Source organism: Capra hircus, chromosome 22 (genome assembly GCF_001704415.2).
Source record: "Capra hircus breed San Clemente chromosome 22, ASM170441v1, whole genome shotgun sequence".
NCBI lineage: Eukaryota > Metazoa > Chordata > Mammalia > Artiodactyla > Bovidae > Capra > Capra hircus.
In genome coordinates, this window is record NC_030829.1 from 56,481,505 (window position 1) to 56,505,647 (window position 24,143).

Below are 24,143 nucleotides of genomic sequence, written 5' to 3' on the forward strand. Positions count from 1 at the left end.
ACATTTTGAAATAGATTCAGCTTTAAAAAGAGTTTAGACTACAAAACCTTTAAATTCTAGTATGACAGATGAAGCATGAAGTCAGTAAAAGGCAAGCTTTTTGGTGAACCTATGGAGGCTGTCAGGCTCAGAAATTATGCTCGAAGTCATAGATTTAGGAGAAATTTTGATCAACTAATGATTGATAGATATAGACTGAGTGACTCAGGAAAGCCATGACACCTGTTAATTGATGAATTGTTCCCCCCTCCCCTCCTTTTTTTTCATAAAATGTAGACCCTAGTGGTGTCTTTCAGCAACGGAATTTGGGGGTAAGCCCATTTTGGCATATCTTTAATGGAAGAGTCGCGGAGGAAGCAGAGCAGAGTAGGATCTGGGTTTTTTGATTTCTGTGGTGCTCTGTAATGGGGATGACTGGAGGAGAAAAGGGACATGAATGCAGAAGGAAGCAGCTTGAAACCAGTTGAGCCTAGCCTGTTCTAGAATGTTCTGTTCTAGAATAGGCTAGAATTGATGTTAAGTAAATTGTAGGCTTCCTAAAATTATAGCAGTTTGCTATCATAGATTGTGAATATGCTGTGTCCTTTCTGGTAAAAGGTCAATGTTTAGCTTGTCAAATACAAATTCTTAGGCTGTCTCACTATATATAGATATATAAACACAGAAGTGTTTACAATCAGGGGTCTTTTGACATAATGAGGCTACTACTTTGTATAGCTTTGAAGAGAGTTATCTAAAAAGTTATTTTTAATCATGGGACAGAAAGGAGCTTTTAAAATTAGGTTCCATATAAACTTTTTGTTTCCAAGGTTATCTTTAAATGGCTTACTGAACAATCCTGTTTTACACAATACACTTTTATGTAAGGGTTGAAAAGGTTGGATAAATACCAAGAAATACTTTATGAACATTTTAAACTTCTTTTTTAAAATGTTTACTTTACTTTTGATATTACACAGCACATATAGTCCTTTGAAGTATTTTTTAAAAGATGATGTCATTGGCTCCATCTTGAGAAGTGTGAAAGTGTTAGCCACTCAGTCGTATCCGACTTTTTGTGACCCCATGAACTGTAGCCCACCAGGCTCCTCTGTCCATGGGATTTCCCAGGCAGGAATCCTGAAGTGGGTTACCATGCCCTCCTCCAGGGGATCTCGACGACCCAGGCAGTAAACCTGGGTCTCTTCCCTGGTGGTACAGACGATAGAGAATCTGCCTGCAGTGCGAGAGATCTGGGTTTGATCCCTGGATGGGAAAGTTCCCCTGGAGAAGGGAATAGCAACTCACTCCAGTATTCTTGCCCGAAGAATCCTATGGACAGAGGAGCTTGGTGGGCTACAGTCTGTGTGGTCCTATATGACTGAGCGACTAACACTTTATCTGCATTAGAAGCAGATTTTTTGCCATTTGAGCCACCAGGGAAGCCCTGGACCCATCTTGTGGATGAATAATTTACAATTTTAGCAATAATGTCCAGTGGTTTTCTACTTAAATATGAAAATATGAAATATTCCACAATTAAAGTTTGAAAATTTTCTTATTAATTTTCAGGAGTTCTTTGTATGTTAGGAATGATAATCCTCTTATTATATTCTTGTGTTATAGGGAAGTATATATGTCTTATTTTAAATTATTTCTTCTGATATAATGAATTTCTCTATTCATAAGAGAATGTGTTTGTTTTGAAACTTTTCTTGGGAACTGTGAAAGACCTTTTACTATCAGAAGTAGATTTCTACTTTGGACTGTCTAATTTTATTATATCTTTAGGAGGATATGTGTGGGTGTGTATATATATATTTTAACTTAAAGCATTTGGTCAACAGATCAGAGGGAGAGATCACAATATTAGAAACTAGATTTATATTTACATTATGCATACTTTTACGTTTGGGAGTAGTATCAATGGGGTTTCTGAATGTCTCCATTTAATATTGAAGTATGTTGGCTGCTATATGGTTTTTTAGAAGATTCTCTGTTCTTGTTTTTAGATGTGTATCCTTTCTCGTTAATTGATTACAGAATACTTTGGCTTACGGCTTCCTGTGATACAGTGGTCAGCACTGGGGCAGCTGGTAGGGGCCTTGGCTTTTCTGGGCTTGTCTGCTTATCTCAGCATGCCTTACAGTTAGGATTCATCATTGTCTGTGAGTGGCATGAAAAAGGCACTGCTTTAGCATGCTTCTTAGCCTGTAAGTGGTCTTGATATAAACATGGAAACTTCAAAGTTATGAATGATAAATAAAAACTTGAGAATTAGAGTGGATTTGCTTTTGTCAGTTTTTATTAACAGTTTTGTAATGTGTTCCTACTAAGTACCAGCACTGTTATTTTCTAAGTGCCTACAGTAGGGCACAGAATTGGTCATAAAATAACTATGATCTTGAATTTAGGCTGCAGTTAAGTCTTGTAAGTGGGTTCTTTAGCCAGTAGATTATAATACAGAATGCAGTTTATTGCAGTTTGTCTTTTGCTGAATAATAGGTTTTTTTTTTTTTTTAAAAGATGTACTACCAGATGGAGATTTAATTCACATTTACTAGTTCTTGACAGGTCTTTTCTTTTAAAATATACTTTTTGCAGCATTATTCTGGCTCCTAACTGAATTCATTTGATAAATACTTGAGTGCTTTTGTGATCCAGGCACTGTATCGAGGACTAAGAACACAGTAGTGAACAAGATTGGCAGGAGGCACTGGCAGGATTGGCACGGAGCAGAAAGAGGGTGGGAGGTACTGACCAAAATCTGTAAGCAGTTAACATCAGTGGTAAGTGGCATGAAGAAAGTAAGACTGGGTTATTTGATGGGGGAAGGGCGGTGGAGTCTTATGGTTAGGGTGGAGAAAGTGTCTCTAAATGATATTTTAAGTAAAGCCCTTAATGATCTGAAAAGGACAGCTTGGCTGTTTGTGGAGGTTTTGGCTTTCCAGGTGAAGGGGACAGAATGTTCAAAAGCACTGGGATGCGAAGCTTGGATGGGAGTTTAGCTTTTGTTCTGAGTCTTAAACAGGGGAGGGAAATGATGAGTTGCATTTTTAAGATTAATCTGGCTGCTCTGTATCTGTCGATTATATGAGCTACACCTTTTCAGGCTACTGAGATGCTCAGATAAGTCTTCCTCTTTAGTTGGGAAAAAAGGTCTAGGAAAAGAAGCTGTAGATGCCCCTAAAAAGTGACCTCATGGTAATAGAATTAGGAATGTGTTGGAGCTTGGGTGGTGTCAGAAAGAAATGGGAGGCAGTGCGTCATGGTCCTGCCCCTCAAAGGCTGTAGGATCTTGTCCTGCCCTCCCCCTTACATAAATAAAATCAGCTTTTCATGCAGTAGTAAAATATAAAAAGCAAGAAGTAGACACATAGAAAGTAAAAATTTCCTGACCATCCTGCTGAAATAGTTATTGGCACATTGTTTATTACTCTAGATTTTATCACCTTTAAAAGAAAGATTTTAGATTTTTCTCCTTTCTAGTTTAGTATGAAAGAGGTTCAGACTACATTTTTCATTTTGTCTTGGGTAGCTTTTTCTGTCTTTGCACATACAGAGCAACTTTGTCACATGGGAATTAGCATGATTTGTGTAGTTCTCTGTTGTTAAGTATTTGGTCTTTTCCCCAGTATTGAAGATGCTTATACATATATCTTTTGTTTTGGCTGTGCCGTGTGACATGTGGGATCTTAGTTCCCCGACCAGGGATTGAACCCACGCCCCCTGCACTGGCAGTGCAGAGTCTTACCCACAGGAGCATCAGGGAAGGCCTTGCCTTCTACTTCTGTAGGATAAATTCCGAGAGCAATATTGAATTACCAAGTTAGTCTTTAAGAACATTTCAAATTTTTAGTAGTATTTTGTTTTTAACCATATTCTCCTCCAAAAAGTTGTGTCGAGACTTTGTGTGAGAGTGATGCCAGATAGTGATCCTGTCTCTAAACTTCTCTAGTTTGCTCAGCTGTCAGCTCAGAATAGTTAGTATCTATCGTGCCTTCTGGATTCAGGCATGTGAGGTGAGAAAGAGCTTACTGCATAGTGGGTGTGCAGACAGAAGCTTCTGGTACAGAGCAACACGTTTGGATTAAATGATCTTTAATTCTGGGCCATTTTAGCTCTGACTAAATGATTTCAAGTGTCAGGGTTACGTATGACAAGGTAAGGACTCTGGAATCAGATAGAGCTGCCCAGTTCTGAATCCTGTCTCTGCCAGGTAGAGTGAAGTGGATGTCATTTCCACCTAGAGTATCCCCTAAGGATCAGGGTGGATAATAGGAGTGGGGTGTGTGCAGCATATGCTCATTCTCATGATAGATATTAGGCATCTAGTAAGGTAGCTGCTGCTGACAGTGGTGACAATAAGATAAAACAACTTTCTGAAGGAGGAAGGCTTGAGAAGAATGGGTTCCCTGTTGACCTCACTGTTCTGTAAAGGTGGAAGCACCTCTCACTTCTGCCAAGATCGATTGCCTTCAGGATGGTATGGCTGTGGACCCCCTGTCACTTCTGCATGGTTGCTGACTCCCAGTCTGTGCCAGGGCATTGCACATCCTCACTGCAGAGTATCTCTGACTTACTCTCATTGTGTGACTGTCTGTGGACTTCAACTGCGGTTTTCTTGTTGCCCTATTAAGACATTTGATTGTTTTTTGTTACTATCTCTGTTTGCATCTGTTTGTAAGCTTTGTTTCTGCACTAAAACTGAATGTTATGTTGTAAAGTTCATGTACTTTAAATACAAACAGATATAGAGTCTGGTTATTTTACCTATCAACCTGGATGTTCTTGGGCAAGTAGCATGGTTTTCCTCTGCCTCATTTGTTTAAAAATTAAAGCATGGTTGGAGGAAGGTATTTAAAATCTTTCTGGGTCCTTATTATAGATTAAATGAGATAATTTACATATAAAGTATCTAACATACATCTTACAAAAACTAATTTCTTTTTCTTCTTCAAAGGCAGAAAATGATGGCTTACACTTTTTTTTTGTATTTCTCATAGTACTAATGAGTTACTAATAGTCAAAGGTAGCTGTTTGTGCTTAATATACAATAACAAAAGAAAAAGTGGAATTGAAAAAGCATTAGACTAGACCTAGCTATGTTCCCCGTTGACTTTTACCTGGTTGTATAACCCTTGATGAGTCTTTTGATCTCTAGTCCCCATCTGGTTCATTTTTGGTTGTCTGTGAAATATTCTATGGAAATACACTATAATAGAAGTTTTCTGAATAATGTATTTAAACAGAATATGTCACCTACAAAAAAAACCCAATAGTACTGTTTTCATAGTTACTCTGTATATTGTATTGTTGAACTAATTAGTTTTACTCAAGAATTATTATATTTTTTCACTAGGTTGAAGTGCTGCGTAAGCTGCATCAATGGAGCACATACAGGGCGCCTGGAAGACGATCAGCAACGGTTTCGGGTTCAAAGACACGGTGTTTGACGGCGCCAGCTGCATCTCCCCTACAATAGTTCAGCAGTTTGGCTATCAGCGTCGGGCGTCAGATGATGGCAAGCTTACGGACCCTTCTAAGACAAGCAACACTATCCGTGTGTTTTTGCCAAACAAGCAAAGAACAGTGGTACGTGAACATTCCTCTCCGAAAATGCAGCTGTCCATCACCTGTGAAATCATTACAGATCCTGTTGCCCATCTCATAGATAGCAGAGATCTTCACTGTCACTTAGAGGCTTTATTTTTCAATTTTATTTTAGTGTTTTGTAGTCGCACCTTTTTTTTTCAATTGAGATGTTGTTGATTTACACTGTTGTGTTAGTTTCAGGCACGCGGCACAGTGACTGCAGCATGTACCTGTGCTTCAGACGACTTTCCGCTGTGGGTCATTACACGATGTTGACTGGTTCTGCATGTCGTACAGGAGATCCTTGTTTCTAATCTATTTAATGTATCGTAGTTTGTTTCTGTTAATTCCACACTCCTGACTTATGCCACCTTTCTTTCCCCTCTCCTTTGGTAATAAGCTTGGTTTCTATATCTGTGGTCTATTTTGATTTTGCATGTAGATTCATCTGTTTTTAGATTACACATTTAAATGATAATTACATAATATCTGTTTTCTCTTTCGGACTGGCTTCACTTAGTATGGCAGTAGTTCATTCTTCTTTATGGCTGAGTAATACATTGGTGGGCACTGGGGTCGTTTCCATGTCTTGGGTATTGTAAATAGTGCTGTGAACACTGGGGTGCATGTATGGTTTTGAGTTAGAGTTTTTGTCTTTTTTGGATATATGCCCAGGAGTGGGGTTGCTGGATCGTATAGTAACTGGTTTTTGTTTTGTAAGGAACCTCGATACTGTTTTTCATCGGGTGTGTACAAATGTTCATTCCCACCAACAGTGTAAGAGGGTTCTACTTAGAGTCTTTGTTAATTGACTTTCTAGTTGTAGATTTTATTGCTTTATATTCTCTTCACACCCCCTTGCTTTTTCCTTTCTAGCTCTTGGCCTTCCTTCGACTTAGCCTTGCTTAGAAGGTGTTTTCTGACAGTTCACGTAAACAAATAGTATATTTTAAAGAAAATATTTACTGAAATATAGTTGATTAACAATATTGCGTTTCAGGTATATAATAGTGAATCATTCATACATACACATAGATCCGGTTTTTTAATACCCTTTTCCCACAGGCCATTGTCGAGTATTGAGCAGAGTTCCCTGTGCTCGCGGTAGCTCCTTACTAGCTATCAGTTTTGTATATAGTAGTGTGTACAGGTCAGTCCCGGGCTCCCAGTTTATTCCTCCCCCTCCCCACCCTCTGGTAAGCACAGATTTGTGTTTATAGGTAACTTTCTGTTTTGTGGATAAGCCCATGGTACCCTGTTTTTAGATTCCACGTGGAAGTGATATCATGATGTTTGTGTTTGTCTTTCTCTGTCTTCACTCAGTCTGACAGTCTCTGGGTCCATCCGTGCTGCTGCAGATGGCAGGGCTTCGTTCTTCTGTATGGCTGAGTAATATTCCGTTGTACATATAGGAACCACATCTGTATCCATTCCTCTGTTGGTGGACATTTTGGTTCCTTCCACACCCTGGTTACTGTAAGTAGTGCTGCAGTGAATATTGGGGTGTCTGTATCTTTAGAATTATAATTTTCTCTAGATATGTCCAGGAGTGGGATTGCCGAATCATAATAGTAGTTCTGTTTTGTTTTTTAAGGAACTTCCATTCTCTTCTTCTCAGTGGCTGTATCAATTTATGTTCCCCCCAGCAGTGTAGGAGGGTTCCCTTTTCTCCACACCCTCTGTGGCATTTATTATTTGTATTAGATTTTTTTGATAATGGCCATTCTGATTGGTGTCAGGTGAATGTAGTACATTCTTATTGGGGATGTATTTCAAAGGGTTCTCTAAGAAATCCCCTTAGACATTTCAGGCTCATTACAAACTTTGTTCAGTGTATTAAAGCAAACTATTCATTTAAGTTTTTTTGATATTATAGTCAAGTATATAGAAGAAAATAAAATTACCTGGAAAAAATTATTTTAGTACATTTCCTAGGTTCTGGGGCAAAGCTGGAGGTAGCCTGGAAACCAAACTTTTTTTCCAAGGCCCTGGACTAGCCAGTTATTCTTGTGTAGCTTCTGACACAAAATCTCAACTTTTTAAAGAAATTACTGCTTAAAAGCTGCTTCCTTTTCTGGGGGAGGCGGGGGGAACACCACCTGGTTGAAACCAAAAAGTGAAGCTGTGCTAATTGTGCTTGGTGTGTGGCTATCAAACAGCGATACGGTGCGAGAAAACCTTTGTTCAGAACATCCAGGCGTCATCCTTTCCCACCCTCTGTTCTTTGTGTGAAATCGGGGCCTTGTGTTTATTCTGTGTTCCAAGGTTGGGAAGTGCAGTCCAGAGTTTTCTTTCTAACAGTTCCACTCTCTTCACTAAAATTTCCTTTTACTTTTGTGAAACCTAGAGAGCCTCCCAGTTACAGTGTTGTACATTAAGGTACATTTTTAAACTGAAGGCAAAACTCAAAGGCATTTAAAGTTTGAGTAAATTTATTTTTGTTCTCTTTCCTGGAAATGAAACTTTAATGACTGGCAAAATAAATAATAATCATCTCCTTATTTCAGGAGTAATCTTTTGTTTGCAAAGTGAGTTTTCTCATTAATTTTCTGACCTTAAGAAAGTGGGAAGTGTGAGTGTGCTGGGGAGCTGAGACCCTCTGGTGCTGCTTCTGGGTGTTGCTGCCCCGTGTTTTCCACCCCTGTCTACCCGTTTGCCTGCAGACTGGGAACCTTAGTTTTGCGCAATTGTTTAAGTGTTTAGGCCTTTAAGACAACAAGGCCCAAATTTAAATCCTTGTATTGCCTTTTATAAGCTGTATCATGGCAAGTTACATAATATTTTGAGCCTCTCTTCCTGACCTTCATGAAATGAGGCTGATGCTAGCTACAGTGACTAGTTTCACAAGTAAAATGGTAGTTATGATAGTTTCTGGAGGAGGAAATGGCAACCCACTCCAGTGTTCTTGCCTGGAGAATCCCAGGGACAGAGAAGCCTGGTGGGCTGCTGTCTGTGGGGTTGCACAGAGTTGGACACGACTGCAGCAACTCAGCAGCAGCAGGATGGTTTCTGAGAGTTTCCTACATCAGTGTGTCCTCGGTAGCCTGCAGCTGAGCGCAGCTGGGGGCTGGGACCACCGATTTGAAACGCATGACACCTACAGCAGCTTTTGAGAAGGTTCTATCAGAGAAAGCTAGTTTCTCTTGTTTCTCTGTCCTGAGGCGGACTGTGCGCTTCTGATACAAACACTCACACGTGAGAGAGCCAGGACCTGTGCTGCACACTGTGCGCAGCACTCTGAAAGCTGAACGTGATCTCGGTGATATTTAATCTTCATTAGAAGCCAGAGCTCCAGGAGCGAGGCTGTTCTTTAAATATCCTCTAATCCAGTGGGGTTCCCAAACGTGGCTGGTATGAGTACTCAGCTCCAGGGGTACCTTGAAGGAGGAAGGCGTCGCGTGCTGGCCGGCTTGGCCAGTCAGCTGTTTGTAGTCCTCCCCAGGTTGCTTCACCGCTGGAGCCCAGAATGACTGTCATAATCACTTAGGGGGCTCCAGAGATGAGTCAGACCGTAACTGATCACAGCATGTACCCATGGGGAGTCCAGAGAGAAGAGTGACAGAGAGCGTGTATGTCTGATAAGGAATTTTTAGAATAATTAGTAGTTGCTTGGTTTTTGAGTTTTTCTTGTCATTTGTTTTGTAAACATGTGTCTTTGACTTGCTGCTGCTGCTTTTTATTAGATGAGTGATTGGATCAGAGCTCAGGCTCTTTAATTACCATTGGAATCATGTCAGAAGCAGCTTAAGCTACAGATTGCTGAGCTTCATTCAGGATGAACTGAATCAGATGAGTGTGTTAGAGGGGGCAGGCTGGGAAAAGACATTTTCCCAGGCTCCTCGGATGACTCTAATACCAGCCACGTTTGGGAACCCCGCTGGATTAGAGGATATTTAAAGAACCGTCTCGCTCTTGGAGCTCTGGCTTCTAATGAAGATTAAATATCACCGAGATCACTTTTCAGTTTTCAAAGTACTGCTGCGCAGTGTGTGACCCAGGTCCTGGCTCTCTTACTGTTGAGTGTTTATTACTTTTCATTGTCTTCATTCTTGGTGCCGTCATAGTTCAGATCAGTCTCTCTCCCTTTACTGAGTTGTTTTGTTTCTGAAAAGCTGGAAGTCGGTGGGATATTTCTTTTTTTTTTTTTTTTTCGGTGGGATATTTCTAAGGGTATCACTGCTTCAAGAAACCTTAAAAATAAACTTGTTGTGAAACATTGAAGATGGACAGTTGAAAATATTCGAAACCTTTAAAATAAAAAATCACTTACCTCTCTCTGGAAAGGGGCTGGATTGGCCACTGTCAGCTGTCACATTTTCAGCAGAAGGACTCCACTGTGGGCAGTTTGCAAGCACCGCAATTCTCATTCTGCTCACCCTGCTGCCCATCCTGAGGCTAGTTGCCTTACTTTTGATTATGTTTATTGGCTTTTAAAACACTGTATGGGACTCTTACTGAAATGCTTAAAATCTTGGTTGAAATGTTTATCTAGCTGCTGATATTAGCATGCTGGGTGCTCACACTTTCTGTTAGGCTCTGAAGTGCCTACTGAGTTCCTGAGGACTGGGTACGTGGGGGTGTGAAGGGGTCTGTACTGCTGAGACTACTGGATGGGTGTGCACACGTGTTTAAACCAGCAGTGCTGTTTGCCCTGACAGCGGGGCAGAGACTGTATTTCCTCTACTTCCTGCTTGCCTGCCTCTACTGTGCAGTGTATGTGAGATGGCTTTTTGGTTAGGAAGATGAACCATTTTGTTGAAAATTAGTTGAAATACAAATTTTTAATACAAAGAACTCATGTCATAGATTGGATTGGTTAATTTTTGTTTCTGGTGGATATTTATGTTTGCATGAATATTTCATTGACTCAAACAACTTCAGTCAATTCAGTTCAGTCGCTCAGTGGTGTCCGACTCTGTGACCCCATGAACTGTAGCATGCCAGGCCTCCCTGTCCATCACCAGCTCCTGGAGTTTACCCAAACTTATGTCCATTGAGCTGGTGATGCCATCCAGCCATCTCATCCTCTGTCGTCCCCTTCTCCTCCTGCCCCCAATCCCTCCCAGCATCAGGGTCTTTTCAAATGAGTCAGCTCTTTGCATGAGGTGGCCAAAGTATTGGAGTTTCAGCTTCAACATCAGTCCTTCCAGTGAACACCCAGGACTGATCTCCTTCAGAGTGGACTAGTTGGATCTCCTTGCAGTCCAAGGGACTCTCAAGAGTTTTCTCCAACACCACAGTTCAAAAGCATCAATTCTCCTGTGCTCAGCTTTCTTTATAGTCCAACTCTCACATCCATACATGACTACTGGAAAAACCGTAGCCTTGACTAGACAGACCTTTGTTGACAAAGTAATGTCTCTGCTTTTTAATATGCTGTCTAGGTTGGTCATAACTTTCCTTCCAAGGAGTAAGCATCTTTTAATTTCATGGCTGCAATCACCATCTGCAGTGATTTTGGAGCCCTATGGTTTTTCCAGTGGTCATGTATGGATGTGAGAGTTCAACTGTGAAGAAAGCTGAGTGCCGAAGAATTGATGCTTTTGAACTGTGATGTTGGAGAAGACTCTTGAGAGTCCCTTGGACTGCAAGGAGATCCAACCAGTCCATTCTGAAGGAGATCGGCCCTGGGGTTTCTTTGGAGGGAATGATGCTGAATCTGAAACTCCAGTACTTTGGCCACCTCATTCGAAGAGTTGACTCATTGGAGAAGACTCTGATGCTAGGAGGGATTGGGGGCAGGAGGAGAAGGGGACGACAGAGGATGAGATGGCTGGATGGCATCACTGACTCGATGGACGTGAGTCTGAGTGAACTCTGGGAGTTGGTGATGGACAGGGAGGCCTGGCGTGCTGCGATTCATGGGGTCACAAAGAGTCGGCCACGACTTAGTGACTGAACTGAACTGAAAATAAAGTCAGCCGCTGTTTCCACTGTATCCCCATCTATTTGCCATGAAGTGAAGGGACTGGATGCCATGATCTTAGTTTTCTGAATGTTGAGCTTTAAGCCAGCCTTTTCACTCTCCTCTTTCACTTTCATCAAGAGGCTCTTTAGTTCTTCTTTACTTTCTGCCATAAGGGTGGTGTCATCTGCATATCTGAGGTTATTGATGTTTCTCCCAGCAATCTTGATTCCAGCTTGTGCTTCCTCCAGCCCAGCGTTTCTCATGATGTGCTCTGCATATAAGTTAAATAAGCAGGGTGAAAATATACAGCCTTGACATACCCCTTTTCCTGTTGGGAACCAGTCTGTTGTTCCATGTCCAGTTCTAACTGTTGCTTCCTGACCTGCATACAGGTAGAAAGGGAAAGTTGATCATTTTCTCTCTCCCAAGTACTGTCTCTTGGGGCTTCCCTGGTGGTTCAGTGTTAAAGAATCTGCTTGCCAATGTAGGAGACGTGGGTTTGATTTCTGGGACGGGAAGATCCTCTGGAGAAGGAAATGGCTACCCACTCCAGTATTCTTGCCTTGGAAATCCCATGTAGCCTGGTGGGCTACGGTCCATAGAGTCAAAAAGAGTCAGACACATCTTAGTGACTAAACAACAAGAAACCACTTCTCTTAGGGGTAAGAGCTATTTTTTCACATGCAGATGACATATATAAACATATATCGGTTCCCCACCCTTTAAGTACTCTTCTTGGCATTCTTCAGTTGCTAAGTCATGTGTGACTCCTTGCAGCTCCATGGACTGCAGTACGCCAGGCTCCCCTGTGCTTCATTATATCCCGGAGCTTGCTCAGTCTTATGTCCATTGAGTTGGAGATGTTATCTAAACATCTCATCCTCTGTCACCCCCTTCTTCTTTTGCCTTCAGTCTTTCCCAGCATCAGGGTCTTTTCCAGTGAGTTGGCTCTGTGCATCAGATGGCCAGAGTACTGGAGCGTCAGTCTTTCCACTGAGTACTAGGAGTGTGTTTCCTTTAGAATTGATTGGTTCGATCTCCTTGCAGCCAAGGGACCCTCAAGAGTCTTCTCCAGCACCACAATTCAAACGTGTCAGTTCTTCGGCGCTCAGCCTTCTTTATGGTCCAGCTCTCATACCTATATGACTACTGGTAAAACCATAGCTTTGACTATTCAGACCAATAGGCAAAGTGATGTCTCAGCTTTTTAATGTGCTGTCTAGGTTTGTCATAGCTTTCCCTCCAAGGAGCAAGCATCTTTCAATGTCATGGCTGCAGTCACTGTCTGCGGTGATTTTGGAGCCCAAGAAAATAAAATCTACCGCTGTTTCCACCTTTTCCCCTTGTATTAGCAATGAAGTGATGAGACCGGATGCCATGATCTTTGTTTTTTGAATGTTGAGTTTCAGACCACCTTTTTCACTCTCCTCTTTCATCCTCATCAAGAGACTCAAGTTCCTCTTCACTTTCTGCCATTAGTGTGGTATCATCTACGTATCTGAGGTTATTGATATTTCTCCTGGCACTCTTGATTCCAGCTTGTGATTCATTCAGCCCAGCATTTCACATGATGTACTCTGCATGTAAGTTAAATAAGCAGGGTGACAATATACAGGCTTGATGTACTCCTTTCCCAATTTGAAACCAGTCTATCGTTCCATGTCCGGTTCTAACTTGCTTCTTGACCTGCATATAGTTTTCGCAGGAGACAGGTAAAATGGTCTGGTATTCCCATCCCTTTAGGAATTTTCCATAGTTCGTTGTGATCCACCCAAAGGCTTTCACATAGCTAGTGAAGCATACAGTTAATTGGACTTCCCTGGTGGCTCAGACGGTAAAGTGTCTGCCTACAATGCGGGAGACCTGGGTTCAGTCTCTGGGTTGGGAAGATCTCCTGGAGAAGGAAATGGCAACCCACTCCAGTATTCTTGCCTGGAAAATCCCATGGATGGAGGAGCCTGGTAGGCAACCCACTCCAGTATTCTTGCCTGGAAAATCCCATGGATGGAGGAGCCTGGTAGGCTACAGTTAATGGGGTTGCAAAGAGTCGGACACGACTGAGTGACTTCACTCAGTGAAGCAGAAGTAGCCGTTGTCCTGGGATTCCTGTGCTTTCTCTGTAATCGAATGTTGTCAGTTTGATCTCTGGTTCCTCTGCCTTTACTGAACTCAGCTTGTACATCTGAAAGTTCTTGGTTCACGTATTGCTGAAGCCTAACTTGAAGAATTTTGAGCATAACTTTGCTAGCATGTGAAATGAGTGCAGTTGTATGGTAGTTTGAACATTCTTGAACATTGCCCTTCTTTGGTATTGGAATGAAAACTGACTTTTTCTAGATGAAGACTGACCTTTTCCAGTCCTGTAGCCACTGCTGAGTTTTCCAGATTTTGCTGGCATATTGAGTGCAGCACTTTAACAGCATCATGTTTTGGATTTTATGTATTTATTTTAAAAATGTGTTTATTTCTTAGTTCCCTGATCAGGGATCCAACCTATGGCCGTTATGGTGGAAGTGGAGAGTCCCGAGGTGGAGAGTGCTAACCACTGGACCATCGGAGAAGTCCTCCTTTTAGGATTTTAAATAGCTCAGCTGGAATTCAACCACCTCCACTAGCCTTATTTGTAGTCGTGCTTTCCAAGGCTTACTTCACTTTACATTCCAGGATATCTGGCTTTAGGCGAGTGACCAGACCATCAGGATTATCTGGGTCATTAAGACCTTTTTTTTTTAAATAGTTCTGCGTATTCTTGTCACTTGATCTCGTCTGCTTCTGTCAGGTCCTTACCCATTCTGCCCTTTATCCTGCCAGTCCTTTCGTGAAATGCTCCCTTGATATCTCCAGTTTTCTTGAAGAGATTTCTAATCTTTTCCAGTCTCTTGGTTTCCTCTGTTTCTTTGCATTGTTCGCATAAGGCCTTTTATCTCTCTTTGTTCTCTGAAACTCTGCATTCAGTTGAGTATATCTTTCCCTTTCTCTTCTGCATCTCTTCATTTCTCAGCTATTTGTAAAGCTTCCTCAGACAGCCACTTAGCCTTCTTGTGTTTCTTTTTCTTTGGGATGGTTTTGGTCACTGCCTCGTGTACAGTGTTATGAACTTCTGTCCATAGGTTTTCAGGCGCTCTGTCAGATCTAATCTTTTGAATCTAATACTACTCTTTGTGTTATTCTGAAAAATATTTCCCCCCAATTGAGATGGGGGGACCTGTCCCCCTTCTGACAGGTCATTGGAAGTAGTATAGTCACAGCACAGCGTGACACGTGCTGATGCTCAGTGCTTTATTCCAGCTCTTGCCTATCGCTGGGCATCCTGGTTGTTTCCCCTGTGTATGTATTTGCCGTTATATTTGGCTCTTGAACAACTTGAGGGTTATGGGTGCCCTCCCTGTGTGCAGTTGCAAATTCAAATATAATTTATAGTCAGCCCTGGGTACGTTGCTGTGTATTTCCTGTTCCGTAGCCTTTGGATGAAACAACCACGACTCATGTAGTACTGTAGTATTTATTACTGCAGAAAGGCCACGTGTAAATGGACGTATGCAGTTTAGAGCCGTGGTGTTCAAGGGTCAGCTGTCCGAGCAGTGCTCTTCTACATTTTCTCCATACACCTTCACGGACCGATGCCTTTATTCTATGCTTACTTTCCAAGGAGTATGCTTGCACAGCCTGTGTTTGTTCTAACGGTGGTCCTTCGTTTGTAGGTCAACGTGCGGAATGGAATGAGCTTGCATGACTGCCTTATGAAAGCTCTCAAGGTGAGGGGCCTGCAACCAGAGTGCTGTGCAGTGTTCAGACTTCTCCACGAACACAAGGGGTAAGAGCTTGGAAGTCAGCCAGGTCTTCCTTCACACTAGTAAGGATCTCCTAGCTTCAGATCATAACTCTTTTCCATTAAACAAAAACAAGTACTTGCTTCTTATTGAATAGTGAATATTTGAATATCTTGTTTATAAAGAGACAGCTTAGAAAAGTAAGATACCAAGAACTTGAAAATTTTGCTTAAATATCGCATTGGAAAATTAAATACATGTTAGGTGTTGGATACTGTTTCCACAGAAGGAAGCAGTAATGTCAGATGGTATGTTTTTTGAGAGCAAGGCTTTTGTGTTTGCTGTAAGGCAGTTAACAGAATGGAGACTCAGAAAGTGTTTGCCTTATTTATAGTTAAAGAATGTTGTCTGTAAGAGAGAAACTTTTACAATTCACTCATTTTTATTCAGTTCTACTAAATCCCAGCAATTTGACAGACACAGGGGTAAAAGATGCAGGAGAATTTGCCTCAGGGATTATCCATATAGCATGCTGTTTCTAATGATGGCGGAAAGACAGAGACATCACCTCACAGTCGAGGAGTAATAATGATAAATACCGTGAAGCATCAGAGCTGTCTGTGACCATTGGTTACCTGTTATCTTCCCCCCAGAAATCTGGGGTGATACCTTAACTTTCCGTTCTTTTTTCGCTTGCATGTTTTATTTTTCAAGGTACTCCCTAGTTTGAGAGAGGAGCCTAGGGAATGAGTCTGCTCAGAAGGGTGAGCTTAAAGTCATCTGTTGATGATGCTCCTTTCAGCTTCGGAGGCTTTTTGCTGAAGTGCAGATCTTTGAAGCAGATGCCAGCTCTGTCTGGTACAATTGTGGGTTGGTCCCCAAGCTCGTACATAGAGCTCCTTAGAGACTGGGGCGCTGAGATGGTGGGGGGGTTGGTGCTTGAGCCCCCTGGGTCTCCAGGCGCGTTTGTTTGGAGCCATCCTCAGTTCTCCCTTGGGTGGAGAGCACCTGAGGGCTGATCAGAAAACAGCACGACCCTCACCTTCGCCACTAGGGCGAACTGGGGTCAGGTTGGGTTTCCTGTACCCTGTCCGGGGAACCGTACTAAGGAGTGGATTGTCTCCTGTTCGATAGTCAGAGAGATGGCTCTGAGGGCTTCTTGTGGGTGAAGGGAGAGGCTTGCGTGGTGCCGTGGACGCGGTGTCCTCTTCCTGTCCCGGGCCGCCTTCCTTCAGGAGGTGGGCCGATGGACTGCGTAGGACACGGGAAAGGAGCTGGGCGTTCATTTCCACTGACATGTACCTGCTTGTATGTCTCATGTAGGCACAGAAAGAACAGTTTCAGAGTAAATATTAAGACACTTAATGTCTTTCCTCAGTTTTATATTTATAGACGATAAACAGTTCTAGAGTTGAGCCCATTATTAATAGAAAAAGTGCATTTTATTTGTGATTCCTTTCTACCTATTTATTTCCAAGAGTGAAATAGGCCAGTGAAGATTAAATTTTGCTACTCTCACAATATTTTTAACCCGTTTTACAGGATTTTTATAGGATTCTAATGTTTAAAGATGTCTCCAGTTTATTGCAGATTTTCTTTATTATGAGATTGTTTTATTGCATTGTTTAAAGAAAACTTTATTCTAAGAGTACCCATTTGGAGTCTGACTGACCTAGATTCCAAATAGGCCCTTAAACTCTGTGTAGCCTTGAGCCAAGTCACCTTCTTAGAGCCCCAGCTCTCTTATTTTGAAGATGGAGGTAAGAATGCCTGCTTTATGGATTTGTTGTATGAATTAAATGTTAGTGTTGTATGGGGCTTTAAGTTTTATGTTTATGTAGCATGAGCTAAATGGTATTTATTGTTTATTGGTATTCAACTCTTTTACCTTGTTTAAATATTTCCCTTTTGTGTTATGGTTTTAAAAATCCTCTTTAGTAAAAAAGCACGGTTAGATTGGAATACTGATGCTGCCTCGTTGATCGGAGAGGAACTTCAAGTGGATTTCCTGGATCATGTTCCCCTCACAACACACAACTTTGTAAGTGGCGGATCTCTTCTCTCTTTGTGGTATGTTGGGTGCTTTGGCTGGCACAGTAGGAATTTCTCAGAGATAATAAGCATGTATGTTGTTGGATTGTTTAAAGCTATGCTATTATTGTTTACAGTAAAGCAGTTTAGGTTTCACTAGATCACAGATGTACCTCAGTTTCTGTGTATGAATTTTATTACAAATGTTGGAAGTGTGATTCTCCATTGTAATAAAACCTCGTGGGGGCCGAGGAGGAAATTATTTTGTCTTTTATTCAGCATAATTTACTCACCTGTGTTCTTGTTGCAGGCTCGGAAAACCTTCCTGAAGCTTGCCTTCTGTGACATCTGTCAGAAGTTCTTGCTAAATGGATTTAGATGTCAGACTTGTGGCTACAAGTTTCACGAGCATTGTAGCACCAAAGTACCCACTATGTGTGTGGACTGGAGTAATATCAGACAGCTCTTGTAAGGCATTGTTCTTTTTTCAAAGAATATAAGGGGATAGGGAGGTATAAACCCCCTTGGGGGATGCATATTGTATATTTGACTGACAGGTCTGGGTTTTAGACTTTCTAAGTGATCTGGAAATGATCTCCTTTAGAAATCTGATAGTTCTGAAATTAGTTAAGTTTTAGTTTGGCTTGTATACAACTTTCTGAAACGAGCTGGGAGGATTGTCAACTAGAGATTGATATACTGTGATTCTGTAAGAGAAAGAGCACGGTGACATGGACAGCCCCCAGGGTTACTAGGTTGCTAGGAGACACCCCTCTGTATTGTATTAAATAATGCTGAAGAGACCTCTTCTTCAGAGAAGGAGTAGTTGGTATGGTTGGTGCTGTTTTCTTCACCTCAAACTAGGGAAAACATTAGTCTTCAAATGATTTTACAGTAAATCTTAAACACATATATCTCTCTGACGACAAGCCGGTTATTCGAATATATTCCATATAGACAAACTATTTTTTTTAGTAAGGTTTAAAGAAGTATTCCAGAGCATCTCTTAAAACCTGTGAACAGGGATAGGAGATGTCGGAGTTGCACTTCACCCATTTCTGAGGGCACCAGAAAGATGAGGGGCGTGTCGCCATTAAGCCACCGTGGGGGCATCTGTTTTGCTTTCGTGGCAGTCACATGTGGCTTTTGCAGAGAGAACTTTGTAAGTGGCCCAGACTTTGGAGTCCAGCAGACACTGGTCAGAATCGCACTGTTGCATTAACTAACTGTTATTACTTCTGAGCTTTGGCTCACTCATCTGTAAAAGGGGGCATTCCCCTGGCTGCAGCATTCTTATGAGCCTTATGAGAGAGAACGCATGAGCTTTCTAGTCACTGAGTGCTCATCTCATGGAGGGAAGATGCCCAATTGATGTGAATATCACTTTTTTCTGTGTATGACTTTTGGTGCTAATGGCGATCTGTCCTCTCATACTTCAGTCTTACCATTTGTGCATTTCTGAGACAGAATGTTTCCAGAAAAGCTATATGATTTAGGTTACAAAGTACCCTACTATATATAGATTTAAAAAAAACAAAACGTTATTTTGATGTAGTTGGACATTAGGCCAGTATTTCCTAGAACTGCACGCTAGAGACTCTGTGTTCATTGGCAGGTCAAGATTGTTCGTGTTCTGTAGTCACTAGGCCAGTCACTTAGGTTGGTAGTCCATTGGTGGACTCCCCAGGTGGCTCAGTGGTAAAGAATCCATCTCCGATGCAGGAGACCTGGGTTTGATCCCTGGAGAAGGGAATGGCTACCCACTCCAGTATTGCCTGGAGAATTCCATGGATAGAGGAGCCTGGCGGGCCACAGTCTGTAGGGTTGCAAAGAGTTGGACGTGACTTGAGCTACTTAAACAACTTACTCTGCTGCTGCTGCTAAGTTGCTTCAGTCATGTCCGACTCTGTGCGACCCCATAGACAGCAGCCCACCAGGCTCCCCCGTCCCTGGGATTCTCCAGGCAAGAACACTGGAGTGGGCTGCCATTTCCTTCTCCAATGCATGAACGTGAAAAGTGAAAGTGAAGTCGCTCAGTCGTGTCCGACCCTTAGCGACCCCACGGACTGCAGCCTGCGAGGCTCCTCCATCCACAGGAGTTTCCAGGCAAGAGCACTGGAGTGGGGTGCCATTTCCTTCTCCGATGAATGTGGTTGGCTCTCATGATAACCGACATGCCCATCCACGTCCCCTCCAAACTGCCCACAGTAGAAAGGAAAAGACTGAAACCCAGAGAGAGAAAGTGACCGCCGCTCTGAGGGGCTCCTGAGTCTCCTACCTGGCTTCAACTCTGAGGCCTCATTGTTGATCAGGGGCTGCCGAGCTGCTGTGTCTGAATCCTCTTCCCCTCTGGGATCCTGTGGCCCATCGGACGTGAGCAACAAGAAATAGCTGGCCAGCAACTTACTCTGGGTAGCCTAAAATAGTCCAGGAAAGTGTGACTAGGAGAAGCTGAGTTTGGAAGGCCAAGCAGGCTGACTGTAAAATCACTATCACAAGTCTGTAAACCAGCCTTTCTCTGATTTCATTTAGATTGTTCCCAAATTCCACTGTTGGTGATGGCGGGGTCCCAGCGCTGCCTTCTTTGACGATGCGTCGGATGCGAGAGTCTGTTTCCCGGATACCTCCTGGGTACTTTGCACCTACTGCTTTTATGGGAAGTTGTACTGGGGCAGGTGGAATTGAAAGTGTGAACACAGAGGACAGGAGTTCCCTTGGGTTCCCTTCTCTTTCCGTGTAAACTGTGCAGCTTCTGTGGAACTCAGCATTGGTGTTAAAGCAAAATGTAGAACTTTCCTTTTGTAGTCCTTTAGTTCTTAAATTCTGGAAAGTGAATACAGTTAATTCTGGTATTCTGGCGTGTTCGTTATATCTCATTTGTGTGTTTTGTTTTTGTATTTTTTATTGAAATGTAATTGCTTTACAGTGTTGTGTTACTTTCTCCTCTGCAGGGAAGTAAATCAGCTGTATGTATACAGGTGTCCCCTCCCTCTCCCACCCCAGCCCTCTAGGCTGTCATTTCACTGAGCTGAGCTCCCCGCGTGGTACGGCAGCGGCCCTCTAGCTATCTGTTTTACACACGGTGGTGGATGCATGTCAGTCCGAATCTCCCAGTTCATCACAGCCTCCCCTTCCCTCACTGTGTCTGCAAATCTTTTCTCTACGTCTGTGTCTCTAGGGCTGCCCTGCAGATAGATTCTTTGGAGCCGTGATTCCAGATTCCACATATATGCATCAATAGTTGACATTTGTTTTTCTCTTTCTGACTTACTCGGTATGACAGACTCAAGATCCGTCCACATCTCTACAGATGACCCTGTTTTTTCCCTTTTCTGGCTGACTGAGATTCTCTTGTCTACACGTACCACATCTCCTCTCTCCATTCACTACGTTTCAAAGACTTTGAGATTTGCCTTTGTCAGTATGCAGTGAGCCTCAGGGGAAGGGTCCCAAAATGATATACAGTGATTCAATAAAAGTAAAACCCTCGACTTTGAAATACTTATTATGGCCTTGCATTGCTAAAACCATGATGTTTAATAAACTGCTATCTTGAAAAAATCTAATTAGATTTTTAATATAAAAAATCCATTTTAATGTGCCTGTAAGTTTGCACATAATCTGTCTTTACTCTGTTTTCCAACTTTAAAATCAGAGTTTGTTGAGTTCACATGCCTCACTCAGTTTTACACATGAATTTGGAACCTAAAATAATTCTACATCTTTGCCCCAAATATCTGACCTTAATTTATATGTAGTCATATAGTATTTAATGGCCTTTGTAAAACTAACATAGAAATTATTCAAGGCAGCATATCTTAGAATAAGGAATTTGTATTGAAATGATACTTGGATGTATTAGTGTATGACCTTATTTTTCTTGATAATTTGAAAAGCATATCTTTCTGAAAAACTGTACTTGCTTCTGAATATTTAGATAGAAGAAGCCAGGCCTCTGAGGCCATTCATGTTGAATTGCCTGGAAAGGCAATTTTTCAAGGCCATGAAATAATTTCTCTTGAAAAACTCTTTCATCCCTTGAATTCATGCACGGTGCTAACCTTGTCTGAACAAAACCCAGAGTAATCTTTTGAGCAAATGACAGTGTTACGCTGAATGCATGTTTCCAGTTCGCTCGTGGGAGAGTGGCATTGGGTAAAAGAAGCCGGTGATAAATGTCAGAGGTATGCAGATCTGAAAATCAAAGTCATTGTAATTGATTTTGTGAGCTGTTTATGGGGAGAGGATGCCCATGAGTAAAGCGCTACTTGTGTGCAGGCACACTGGGCAGGTCTAAGATGGTTAGAAATCTTCCTTCAGGTTTTCTCATTTAGTCTCGAAATGAACCTGGGAAAGTTCAGCTAGCTTAATTGTAGAGGGTAGTGTTGAGATGGTCTAAAATTTTGGAGTATTCTGTAGACGTGATTTATTGAAGTATCATTTCTTTTTACATGAATTCTGAGCACATATGTTATTTCCTTTTTAAAAATTTGCATGCAGAGGCACCTCAACAGAAGAAAAATTTTAAGTGGTGCATATTTAGATTGACGAAAGAAAGGAATACTTTTGTCGAAGGTCATAGTGTAAGTAGGGTTTGCCCCGAGTATGTTAATGAAGTAAGTAGTTGAAAGATTTTTCCATTCCAGAGGCCTGAGTGTCAACTGTGGACTTTTGTTTCTCCTTGTTGCCTAGTTCCCAGCACAGATACTCCACACCCCACGCTTTCACATTCAGCACCTCCAGCCCCTCCTCTGAAGGCTCCCTCTCCCAGAGGCAGAGGTCGACGTCCACGCCAAACGTGCACATGGTCAGCGCCGCTCTGCCCGTGGACAGCAGGATGATCGAGGTAACGGCCCGCGGGTGGAGGCAGGAGTCAGCCGTTGGGCGGGTTGACAGTTGTGTCCGAGAGGTTTGGGTTTCTAACCTGGTAAGGAATGTTGCAGCAGTTTCTGAGGCCCTTGGACTTTCTGAATTTTTTATTCACTATATCCTCAGACTAGCTTAATAATCCTGTTGGTATATCATTCAAATGGAGAACTGAAATTTCCTGAAGAGATGTTAACATTTGAGCTCATTGTTTCCAGGTTAGATATGAAGAGAATTTCAGCGAACTGGTGGATAAGTTAGAATAGAGAGTCCTGTTGTTTTGGAGAGGGAGTGGGGAAAAAGAAATAACAGTGATGGAGGGCTGTGAACTCTCTGAAAGACTTGTGTTTTATTTAGAAATAAAAGGGTGGAGGCCTAAGATTTTAATAAGCAAGTATTTAGGGATATATGAAAGTGCCCAAAGCTAGTGTTTTCAGACTGCTGCTTTTTCTTTGCTTTGCTTTATGGTATGTTCTATTTGTTTGGTTTGCTTTCTGGTTCATCTTTATTAACAACTGAATACACTTAAAATACTTCCTTTGCTCTTTATTCTTCTTGTTTCTCATTGCTTTGGACTAGAATAACAGCCTGAATGCTTCTCCCAGGGCGTGGTCCAGACGATTTTGTGTGAGGGGAAGAGTAGGTATTCTTCTTCATGCCCCTGCTTTCTTGTAAACTAACAGGATTTCTTAGACTGTCAGACAGTAGACTATCAAAAATGAGACAATCACTGCATTTTATATTTCTCATCAGACTTGCTTTCATGTTTTCTTTTTTGGCAGCAGCATATTTAGGAGTTTAAAAAAATACCAGTTTCTCAGGTGGGATTTTGAGTCTTAAGGGTATTAAAAGTTGTTCTTTAAAAATAATTTTCAACAGGAGACTAATGCTAGTTTATTTACTTCATGTTGGACACCGTCAGGATCCTGTTACGTTTTTTTTAGAAACACAGTGTTTCAGCTTGGTTGGTACACCCTGGAAACCCTGTGATAAGAGGTTTCTTAGAATCAGACAGCTGTGCCCTGTCTGCCTCCTGAATTGGTCCTTGAAAAACCTCAGGGCCACCTGCGCCCTCAGACCCAGCTCACCATGCTCAGACCTCAAGTCATTCCTAACATACTTGTCCTTTGAATGTGGGGTCTAAACTGGTCACTTAGGGGCTCTTCGGTCATGACACGATTATTGTGAGGTTGTGTGTATGCAGACTATGAATCTTATTATTTTATTGTGATGAGCCAATTTATACCAGTAATATAGCCAGTAATATACCAGTTTTCTTCTGATATATAATCTGTTCTTGTATAAACACTGTATTATAGTTGGAGAGAACAATAAATGTGAAAATTCTTGAATTGTAGGATAACTGGCACATCTGTTGTGCTTAATCCTGTCTGTACTTCAGAAGCAGAGCAAAATTTTGACTCTGTTTTAAAAATTTGATTCAGCATTTTTAAAGTACACTTTCTTGCTTTGTATAAACCATCTTAGTTCTCTTTAATATTTAGATTTCAAGATGACAGGTCAATCCAGCTGTAGAAATTAGCACAGAAAAAACATGGAAGAAAATTACTATGGCATTAAGAAAAAAATCCTAATGCACGGGGTATATAATTCTGGTCAATAAAAATACATTGTGCCATGCTTTGACTGAAAACAATAGATTAGTTGAATAATAAAACTACAGCTGGTAAATATCTATTGAAATTCAGGTTTTTTTTTGGATAAAGGTTTGTCCACCTGGCAGTCATCTTGTCATTCTTAAAAGCATGCAGATTCCTAGATTTCCCACCTTTTCTCCCAGACATTCTTAGATCAATTCTGCTGGTGGAGGGGCTTGGGAATCTGTGTTCTTACATACCTCTCCAGGTAATTCTGAAGACTGACCAATTTGGGGAACCCTGGAACCAAGCTTTATTGGTAAACTCTGAAGATGGGGCTGCCAACATTGGGGGGCTTGGCCTGTGATTTCTCTCATCTCTTGTGAAGATACCACA

At 41.8% G+C, this 24,143-nt stretch overlaps 1 protein-coding gene across 6 annotated transcripts in view; it reads left to right on the forward strand.

The window, feature by feature from the left end:
* The window catches only part of RAF1 (Raf-1 proto-oncogene, serine/threonine kinase), a 73,820-nt gene that overhangs the window by 37,621 nt on the left and 12,056 nt on the right, over positions 1-24,143 (forward strand). For 4 of the 6 annotated variants that reach the window (XM_018066958.1, XM_018066960.1, XM_018066959.1 and 1 more), the window contains 6 exons: positions 5,342-5,574; positions 15,184-15,296; positions 17,191-17,293; positions 17,594-17,751; positions 19,816-19,914; positions 21,976-22,129. In XM_018066958.1, the coding sequence (XP_017922447.1) occupies positions 5,368-5,574; positions 15,184-15,296; positions 17,191-17,293; positions 17,594-17,751; positions 19,816-19,914; positions 21,976-22,129 (834 nt within the window). In that variant the 5' untranslated portion in view covers positions 5,342-5,367. Of the gene's footprint in view, positions 1-1,991; positions 2,076-2,747; positions 2,769-5,341; positions 5,575-15,183; positions 15,297-17,190; positions 17,294-17,593; positions 17,752-19,815; positions 19,915-21,975; positions 22,130-24,143 lie in introns of those variants that run through there. The other 2 variants (XM_018066961.1, XM_018066963.1) reach the window with 2 other exon arrangements.